At 35.5% G+C, this 11,349-nt stretch overlaps 1 protein-coding gene across 1 annotated transcript; it reads right to left on the reverse strand.

The window, feature by feature from the left end:
- Positions 1–365: 365 nt before the first annotated feature.
- Positions 366–6,100, reverse strand: LOC128200967 (pre-mRNA-splicing factor RBM22-like). Its single transcript, XM_052896331.1, has 7 exons — positions 5,854–6,100; positions 5,720–5,773; positions 5,128–5,621; positions 2,115–2,288; positions 1,702–1,844; positions 1,274–1,386; positions 366–891 (listed from the first exon to the last, which is right to left on the reverse strand). The coding sequence occupies exons 1-7, from the start codon at positions 5,905–5,907 to the stop codon at positions 682–684; spliced, it is 1,242 nt and encodes a 413-aa protein (XP_052752291.1). The 5' UTR covers positions 5,908–6,100; the 3' UTR covers positions 366–681.
- Positions 6,101–11,349: the final 5,249 nt, after the last annotated feature.

The following is an 11,349-nucleotide window of genomic DNA, read 5'->3' on the forward strand; positions in this document are numbered from 1 at the left end:
AAAAAAAATTTAATCTTTATGATAAAATATGAATTTTAAAACTATAAAATGAACGCACCGCTGCCACCACGTATTGTAGTGATACGCAAGCGAGTTGGTGAAACACTAATTTATTCATTAAAAGAAAATATAGAACAAATTGTTACCGGCCAGTATTTACAAAATTATTAGTGGCCAGAACTATAAAATACTGTAATATACTATAAAATCCAAGAATCGTTAAATTATATGGCTGTGGTGCATTTCTGGTCAGGAAATAATCCATCCAGCCATCTGATTCAGAGACCATTCAGCTGTTTTCGTTTTGCCTAAACTGTCCCTTCCACTTTGTTTTGAACGACAATGCAATGTAAATAAAAGAAAGATTTTAGAAAATTTCTTTATTTTTGATATTTACAAAACAATTGCTGTATTTTACAATACAATCTTAATCTTAACATATAATACAATATTGATTACACATTAACACACCTTATGCATCATTTCACAACCAGGGTGATAAGTTTGTTATTAAAAATGGTCGCAGTCTATTGAAAAATAATAAGTATTATATAATTTTATACAGATATATGTAATACCTAGGAGACTATTGAAATCAAATAGAATTCAGCAGTATGCATATATCTAGCCAACTTTATTCTAGTACACAATACATTCAACAGACTAACACTAAAATTAATACTATGACTGTGGAGCATTAGCGTGCGCGTGGGCGCCTAGACGACTAGGGTCTTGACTCGGGTAGTGAAGTCCCACGGGCGTAACCGGGGCCACGGGCGCGGGTGGCGGAGGTACCGGCGGGGCCATGCCCGGTCCCCACCCGCCCCAACCTCCAGGGCCATAGTGGTGCAGGTTGAAGAAATCATTGGGCCGATTTGGTGGTGGTGGCATCTGAAATTAATTATATATTATAGATATAGTTTACATGACAGCGACATTATCGGGCAAATACAATTACAGGAATTGTTCAATGGGTATAATAAGTGTATTCTGTAATGTCTACTGTGCTGTTCATATTTATACATTATAATTAATATTTCCCATCAAACGGTCTATCAACTTGTTTGCCATCTCCAATTGTAAAAAATAAATCGAACATCAAATGACACTTGTCATTTTACCGGTTTAATTGGCTAAATAAGTGAGAAAAAATGGTGGGCTTAAAATTTATTTCTCTATGTAACATAAGAAATGGGATAGATAAGTTAGAAAAAATGTCTACAACCCTTTAATAAATATTAGTGAGGAGGTAACAATCTTAAACAGTACTTACTTGAGGTGGGAATGGATGTAGGAAGGCCGGCGGTGGAGGCAAAGTACCAGGCAGTCCTGGTACAGGCTCCAAGACTGGTGCAGACTCGTTCTTGTCATTTATTCCCTGACGTCCTAAAAACAGTATACAATTATTGTAACAGACTTAATATGGAATTAAAATGAGTAAAATGGATTGTAAAAAGAATTACCGACTTTCATTCGGAATTGATAAAAACAAGTGTAACACAAAATATAGATAGTTAAATATTTGCCAATTTACTTATAACCCCTTAGAAAATGTTTTATCCACAGATCTAATAATATTAGTAGTATTATTAATAGTTATAAAACTTTTTTATTTACATATCAAAGTAATGTAATACTACAAATATAAAAAAAAAAAAAAAAAATGTAAATAATATTATGGACATTTGAGATTGATCATACCTTGAGATTTTCCCCATTTGATAGTTAGTCTCTTGCCACCAATCACCAAGCGGTTGAATGTCTTCTCGGCTGCATGCTCAGCAGCACTCCTTGTGGTGTACTGTACAAAGGCACATTGTGCCCTCGGCACCAATGTTAGGGACCTGCAATTAATATATAATTTTAATTTGTACATTATATACAATCTAAGTAGAAAACACTGCAATCATTATTTTATTAAGAGAAGGTATGACAAAATTGTGATATATATTTATTAATGGTCTTAATGTTCTGGATTATTAATAAACAAATATTATAAAATTAAATGAAATAGTTTATTATTACTTTTTGTGTAATTTATATTCACGTAATAGCACCTCAATTTGTAATGAGATGTATGTCAGTTCATGAAAATGCTGTCAGCATTTATATACCTTATCTCTCCATATTGATAGAAATGTGCTCTGAGTTCATCTTCAGTGATATTGTCTGGCAGGTTCCCAACATATAGCGTAGTAACAGTTCTGTCCTCTGGGGGAGGTAATGCTGGCATGGCAGCCGCACGACGCATCAGCTTCTCAGCCACAGGATCATTCACACCATAGTACCTAAAACATAAATATATATTAATACACCATTCAGCCTTAAAACTAAATATACCATTTACAATGGGGGGAAGGTATTGTCAGTAATGAGGAGGTTAGTCCCTATTGCTATCAATATATCCTATCAGGTCAATCTCCATGCGGTTCCCCTGGAACCTATCATGACTAGTTTATCGTTGAATTCATCCCGATGCGCTAACTGACCTGCTTTTTCATCCTCACCAATCATCCCTCGCTGGTGCTCCACCAGTGTATACCGATAGAGCAGGCTGTGTTATTATATCATTATCATCCATTTAATAAAAAACTGTCGTATACTAAAGTGGGTAGATGTTAAAAAAGTTAGTGCATAGATATCATCCCAGCCAGAGTGATTCAGTTCTACAAGTATACATATTTTAGTGACGAGGAGGAAAATAGTGGAAAAGTGAAATAAATTGATTATTGCCCAAATTAAATATATAAATAATAACAATGTTAATAAAATTTAATGAGTTTGACCTTGCACATTGGTGTTGGCAAAATTACATTTAAAAGTTTTGTTTTTGCCTTGAAGCTGTGAAGAAGTGAAATTGGAGAAGATTCACTTTGTGACCCTAAATTGTATGATTTAATAGTTTTTTTTAATATCTCCAAATATTTGATGTAACATTTTCTTTTATAGTAAGTATTCTGAATAATCATTTTCGTCAAAAATCCAACGAAATTATAAATTTCACACTAGAAATCAAGAAGAAGGTGAAAGAATAAAGAATTTACGAAAAATAAGTATAGATTGTAATTTTACTGATTTAGATCGTACCTTAAGGAACAGATTAGCGTGGAGTATATTAGATAAAGATATTCGAAATAAATTGTTACAACAAAGACAATTATCATTTGAATGGGTTTTTGGCAGTATTGTCGCAGGAAATTGCAAATATTGATGCAAATATTATTATACCATGTAGTGCAAGCAAATATGTGGAAAAAGGTGTGGAAAAAAGAGACACACAGAGGCAGCTTGCTTGCTAAAGTCAAATCAATTTAAAAAGTACAAAGCCCTAAATGTAACGGATTGTATGAGATAGGAGTAAATAGTATCAAACGAGACAATGTGGATCCTTTTATGATTAAGATATCTCTAAACGGAAAACAGAACTACTGATGGAGGTGGATTCAGGCTGTCCATATACAATATTTATTGAGACAACCTCTAAAGGAATATGGAAGGATAAATTACCCGAAATAGATATAACATATATTGGATTCTAATATTATACTGAAGGTAAATTAGTATTATTTGGTCTAACAACAGTACAGGTAAAATATAATATAAACAAATAATTAAAAATATGAACATATTGATAACAAAAGGTTCTGGTTTAATTGGTAGAAATTGGTTTTCAAATCTAGGCATTAGTATACAGGGGATAAATAATGTTAATTATTTTGTGATAAAGTTCCAACAAAACAAATAATATGTAAATTTAATGAGGTTTTTGAGTCAGGTTTCAGCAGATATACTGGACTGGTGGTGTGTATTACACCAAAAGTGGATTCTATACCTAAATTTCTCAAAAGCAGACCCATTTCATTTGCAATTAGAGATAGAGTTTTTAAAGAAATAGATAGATTGGTTAGAGAAGAGGTATTTGAACCTACTACATATTCAGAGTGAGCTATGTACACCTATAGTTCCCGTGTTAAAACCAAATGGACAAGTATACTTGTGAGAAGATTATCTGTCCACAGTGAATGCAGCTACCAATACTGATCTTACTTATCCATTACCTACGTTTAATAAATCATTTGTGCAGCTGCAGGGGGAGTGATATTTTCGAAAATCGTTTTGGAAGCAAACATATATACACAAGTGGGTGTTGATGATAAGACAGCTAGTTTTCTTACAGTGAATACACCAAAAGGTCTCTACAGAGTAAACCGATTGGCATTTGGTGACAAAGCGTGGTCCTGGTATATTCCAGAAATTGATGACATCATTACTTGCTGGGATATCAGACTCATTAAAAAGGACAAGGTATTAAGTAAAATATTATATTGGATAAAGAATGTATGGCCTTCTAAGGTAGATACAGACTATAAATTGTTTTGGCAAAAGAGATATAAATTATCTGTACATAGTAATTGTACACTATGAGGAAATAGAGTTGTGGTGCCGGAGAAAATACACCCTCATATTTTGGAAGAATTACACAGAAACCATGATTGTATAGTTATGAGTAAATCTTTAGCCAGAACTTATTTCTGATGGCCATCCATGGATAAACATATAGAGGAAATAGTAAAAAATTGTAATATATGCTCAGAAAACAGGAACATGCAAAAGAACAAGGGCTGCCTGATTCTATATTGTAAGTGACAATGATCGTAGTTTCATATAAAAAGCTGTGGCATTAGACAGATACCGGTGCCTCCATACCATCCTGCACCGAATGGACAAGCTGAACGCACAGTACAAACAGTAAAAAATAAACTAAATAAGAGAATATCAGAACCTTGGGATTTTCATTTACCCAACATTTTGTATAGACTACGAGCTGCACCTAACAATATTACTGAAAAAAAAAAAAACTCAAAAGTTCACTTTTGAACAACCGTCGGTTTAGGACCCAGATTGACTATTTAAATCCACTATCTTTTAAAACTGACAAGGAACTAAGCGCAAATGCCAACAATGAAAAAATTAAAGTACACTCATTCGAATTGGCTCAATCGGTGTAGGATAAGGAATTAGAGTAAAGGGCCTAGTTGGTTACAATGAACAGTGGAGAAGAGAAATCAAATACTCATCTTGATTCATAAATGAGTGCCATTTGTCATTTAAAAAGTAAAAACTTACCTGTCTTTAATATTTTGATCAGCCAGTGGATCATCAGGATCAGTTGGTTTCTCATGACGATATGGGCATTCTTCACCTCTTCTGCACTCTCCTTTTATCCAGAATGAACAAACATGAGGTCTATTTCTCTTATAATAAGGCGCAGTTCTTGCTAAACGCAGCAACAGGTCTGAAGCCCCTTTAGACTTTAAAGCAGAATTGCTAGGCTGTGTAGCATCATATTTGGACATTTGATTGTCTACATTTTGTATATAATACTCCTTGTTAACTTCATTTCGAGGTAGATCATCTTGAATCTGAAGGGCAGCATCTCTAACTTGGATTGGTAACCCATATTCCAAATCTAACAGACATGTCTGACAAACATTCTTCAATTTGGAGCACGTTTGACAAATTTCAGTTTTTTTGAAACGCATTTTGGCACCAGGACACCAACGGAATACGGTGAATGGACGTACGCATATTTTACACTCCTTGCCGTATTGTTCTTTGGTCTAAAAAGAAATCGTTGATTAATAAAATTAACATTTACAACTGTAAAATAAAATATACATAACTAATAATAATTGTTATTTATATTATTTATACATACCATTCGAATGTATGGATTATCACCAAGGCATGTTTGACACAGTATTGGAAAATCCTGAAACAAATAAACATTAAGCATAAATATTATGGTTTTGTCATTTAAAGTACTATTAAATTTGATCATTATTAACTTACAGAATCCTCCCAGTATTGGCGATTATAAGTATTTGTAGATTTTGAAAGTACCATTTTCAATATTAAATTGTAACCGTTAAAACAGAAGACAACACATTACATTTAACAAAATTTTTATGTAAAATGGTATTTCTATAACAGTTAAATTTAGTAACTGAATGCACTTATATGTATTAATTTATTTATTACAAAATTTATTAAAACAAGATAGCACTTAGAAGCTCAAAAGCAATGTGAAGCCATCTTTTTTTTATTTTGTTTATTACTCATGACTAGGGATGTTAACAAATAATCGATTTTTATATTAATCGATTTTTATATTTATCGATTTTTATTTTCGTATTATCGATTGTTCATAATCAATTTTTACAGTAATATTAATCGATTTTTTATACATCGATTAATATTAATATGAATATTATATAAATTACGCGTTTAAATCGATTTTCATAAACAGCGTTATCTATGCTACGCATGAAAAAACACTTGAAGTAAGTTTTAATTTTATAAACAACGCTATAATGTTAAGTAAACAATCATTATTCAAGTAACTTTTATTTCTTTTGAGAAATTATCACAAAAACTAAATACTTCCATGTTGCATTGATAACCTTGAATGATTGACTTACAAAGACTGACTGACATAGATAGAGCTATTATAGATTAACTATGTAAACCCATTACATCCCCCTCACACTGCAAGAAATTTTAATTAGCTATTTAAATATCTACCACATAATCTTGAAGATAGACTGGTTTCTGATTTATAGATAGACCTGCCAGATCTGGTATACAACCCATAATTGTTTTCACCGTTCCTACTTTCCAATCGTTCCCGAGGATAATTCTCTGGACTCTGTGTCCTAGTACAGTAATTATCAACATTAATTGTGGAACATTAACCCCATAAACTTTCTCTGTTTTGTCTATCAGTCACCACTCTATCTTCAAAGTCATTACTGTTATTATCTATAGAACAATTTGCAACTTTTCCTGGTTTCTATTTCTTAATTAGGTATCTTTTTTTTCTTTCTAATATTTGTCCTTTATCTGTAAGTATTTTATAAGAATTAGGACTTACATCTCTTGAAAATAGCAAGAAACCTCCGCGACAACTCGTCTCACTGCATCATTTGTACAGAAGATCTTTGTTTCATTTCGTCCATCGAGTCACCTCATCGCTCGCCGACTTCAATCTCACATCGTGTTCGTTATCGTCATCGTTGTCGTCCTTTTGAGGACTATATATAGTGGTGCTTTCTATCGCCCGGTCTTTCGAAACATCTGCAACGCGTCTGCGGCGAAGACTGAGGCCCTTCGGGAGAGAGTGCTTTGTGCGCCCACTGTGTACAAAGTGCTCTCTCTCCCGAGTAGGATAGTTCGACGTCTGGGCGTATCAGCGCCCCGGTGTCAGCCGACGCGCCTCCCGACTCTCGGGGTCAGCGGCATCGCACGTCTGCTGGTCCTTCGGTAGCCGGATCCAGAAGAAGAAGATCACAGAAGATCACCCTTACAGAAAATAGTGCGTCAAGAGGACTGAAGTCCGTAAAGACATAGTTACAGAAGATAGTCCGACAAGAGGACTGAAGAAAGAAGGATCTTTATAGAAGATAGAATAGTAACAGAACACAGAAGACAGAAAAATACCCATCACAAGGAGCAGAACTGGCAGGATGCAGGAGGAAACAATAGAAGAGCGCCTAACAGTTACAGAACATGGGACCTGTTCTGATCCACCACAGAGGTAAAACCCGTTCGTAGTACTACAGAGGGTCATCAACGATTGGCATACAGACACCATTCAAGTTGGTGACCTAGCGACGGCAGTAACAGAATTCGTCAGGGCGACTATGTCGTCCATGGCTGCCGTCACGCAGCAACAGCAAGCGTCCACGTCGGGTCCCCTAGCGGCACAGTGTAGAGGGGAACTCACGCCGTTCTACGGAGCGCATACAGATTCGTTGGCCTTCAAAGCAGCTAACGAAGAATCTGCGGAGTACCTAACGCTGTCGCAGAATATAGAAACGCTCCGGAGAGCCTTACGAGAGGAAGCCAGGGCGGCAATGAAGAGCCTCCTAATAGCAAACACGCCGACGTGTCCCGTGCGTAAGTGGATTTCGCACACGACAGCACAACAGTGCGAAAAATTCAAGAAACAAGATAGCAACGGGTGTTGGGAAATAGCGAAGGCGCATCGTCTGTGTTTCCGATGTCTACAATACCGGACACAGACACATACCTGCAAGGCGAAGACTTGCGGAATAGATGGCTGCCAACGTATGCATCATAGATTTTTTTTGTTACGGGAACGATTGCATTAACCAATTCAGTAGGGTATGTCACCTTTCTGATTACACCTAACCCTTCCATTCTATGTAATTCCTGACGTAATTTGTCTTTAAGTCCCAAAGGAATTTTTCTAGTAGGACAAACAACGGCCTGTATGGTTTTATCTACTACTAGCTTTCGCCCGCGACTTCGCCCGCGTGGATCTTGGTTATCGCAATATGCAATTTTTGAAAATAACTCGATAGATTTATTCGGATAAGGATTAATACTGGAGTATGAAAATACCACCCAGACGGCGACCAGCATGGTTATTCGTAATTTTAGAAAGAAAAGTGATTATTGTGACCTAACCGTAATAGTTAGACATATACTATCGCGGATTTATTTGTAGATCTCAATGAGTACTTTAAAAACGTAGAACATTGTTGTCAGTGCGCGCAAGATAAGCGAATTTTATACAATTTCTCTTCCGACTTGCTCGACATAAATGGTCACAGTTCGGTAAATATAATATATAGATATAATATATAGACTATGGCACTCACAAAGGATATAGCTATCGATTGGTGAAAGAATTTTTGAAAGTCCAGTAGTTTCGGAGCCTATTCGTTACAAACAAAAAAAACAAATGTTTCCTCTTTATAATATTAGTGCAGATTATAGCGACCCGCTCCGACTTCGCACGGGTGTAATGCTAAGCGCAAAAATGCTTTAATTTACGACATCACATTAGAAACCTTTAAAATTATCAGTGTTTCTCTGCTATATTATGCACAGTGGATCCGCCGTCGCTGCGCTTCGGGTACCATTTTTACCCCCGTAGGAGATACTTTTCAAAACACCTATGTCCTAAATGTTAAAACTTACCTACCTATACCATACTGATGCGGTAAGAATTTTGAAGTTTTATTTAACACGCCTCGCGCGCTAGACCTCTAAAATTATCAGTGTTTCTCTACCTCCCCTCCCGCACGCGCATCCTGCCTTGGTGACGCTCACTTCGCAACGAGTCGTAGAGCAGAAATCGTAATATTTTAATTTCGCCATAACTTCAAAACAAAACGTCCAATTTTAATTATTCAAAGGCCAAATATTATCTACATAAACTGCACTTAGTGATGAAATAATTTATTTTGATAAGGATTAATAACACGAGTAAAATAAATGCGTTTAAATGTAGTCCAAAAAAATTCATGATTTTTTTAAATAAAAAAATGGTTGTTGTGCCTCACTCGACATATATAAGTATAGTGTGTCGCGGACTTTTTTGTAGATATTTATAAGATCTACAATTAATTAGAACATTTTATGGTTCTATCTTTTATAGTTTAGGCAGCGTACGCAAAATAAGTAACTTTTCTGGTTGATTTTTTACACCTTGTGTCCGATAAACCCAAATATTTTACGGAACCCTATTTTTTTCCAAAATAAAATTTAACCTATGTTACTCGTGGATAATGCAGCTTTCGAATGATGAAAGAATTTTTAAAAACGGTCCAGTAGTTTTTGAGCCTATTCCTTACAACCAAACAAACAATATTAGTGTAGATAATACTATAATAATATTTCCCTGGTAATTTACCTAAACCTTGAAATAAATCTGAATATTGATCAATATATATTGCACTTATTTAATTGACTAAACCTAAAACAATCGAACTTTCCAACCCGAGTACATTCTGACAGTTAAAATCGGAAATAACAAATGGTAAATTAAAATATTCGTTATTATATCGAAAAGTAATAACATCGCACCCTAAAATTGGCAATTGATTACCCGTAAAGGAATGCACTCGTTTTGTGAACGGTTTAAGATTCATAATTGAGAAACCCAAATACAAATATATATTTCTTTTAGAAATAACATTGATCATAGAACCCGTATCTATTTTGATTTTTTTTTTTTTTTTTTTTTTACTATTACACTCCATTACCTCTGTCCATTCCAAAGACGACTTACTCGGTTTTCTGCCCTCCTCAATAGTATCGACAAAGACCATTTCCTCGTCACTTCTGTCACTCGCCGATTCTACACTGAGATTTAACACTTTGCGCATCGCTTTCTTTTGTATACACACTCGCGAGAAATGTCCTTTTTTATTACATACATAACACGATGCATACTGCGCGGCGCAGTGCTCGCCGCCGGGGCACCGGCCGCCGCACGCGGGGCACAGGCCGCGCGCCTCGCGCGACGCTCTTATCGTGAACCGTGTTCACTTGAACACCTTCCGATGTCCTGTCTATACACAAACTTTCATCTTTAGACATCTCTGCCGCTTGACAGATATGTATCGCCTTGTTTAAAGTCAAGTCGTCCGTACGAAGAAGCCTGTCTCTTACAGTGTTGTCGATATTATCACATACAACTCTATCTCGTAACAAAGTCTCTTGTAACTCATTAAATTCACATTGTTGACTCAATACTCGCAAGGCGGGTCACATATAGATAGATCAACATTTTCGCCGTCTTCTAGGTTGCGAGTTAAAAATTGAAATCTTCTTACCGTAATATTTGGCTTCGTGGCAAAATAAGTATAAAATTTTTTTAACAAGCAATTGATATCATCATTCGTCGCGCCATCGTCAAAAGTGAAAGTTGTATAGACCTCGTATCAGGCCGGCCCTCATAAGGTTAACCAACAAACTTGCCTGAACTTCCTTAGGTTCCTTACTATCTCCAGATGCCTTCAGAAAAATCTCGAACATATTCCGCCATTTTCGCCATGCTTCCGAGCTTGCAGCCGGACCACCATCAAGCGACAGTTCCGCTGAAGGACACGCGTCTTCCATATTTACGAATATGAATCAATACAATGAATTATATCAATTTAAAAAAAATAAAAAAAATTTGATCTTTATGATAAAATATGAATTTTAAAACTATAAAATGAACGCACCGCTGCCACCACGTATTGTAGTGATACGCAAGCGAGTTGGTGAAACACTAATTTATTCATTAAAAGAAAATATAGAACAAATTGTTACCGGCCAGTATTTACAAAATTATTAGTGGCCAGAACTATAAAATACTGTAATATACTATAAAATCCAAGAATCGTTAAATTATATGGCTGTGGTGCATTTCTGGTCAGGAAATAATCCATCCAGCCATCTGATTCAGAGACCATTCAGCTGTTTTCGTTTTGCCTAAACTGTCCCTTCCACTTTGTTTTGAACGACAATGCAATGTAAATAAAAGAAAGA

The sequence above is a fragment of the Galleria mellonella genome, unplaced genomic scaffold (assembly GCF_026898425.1).
Source record: "Galleria mellonella isolate WM207_F2 unplaced genomic scaffold, CSIRO_AGI_GalMel_v1 utg32, whole genome shotgun sequence".
Taxonomy (NCBI): domain Eukaryota; kingdom Metazoa; phylum Arthropoda; class Insecta; order Lepidoptera; family Pyralidae; genus Galleria; species Galleria mellonella.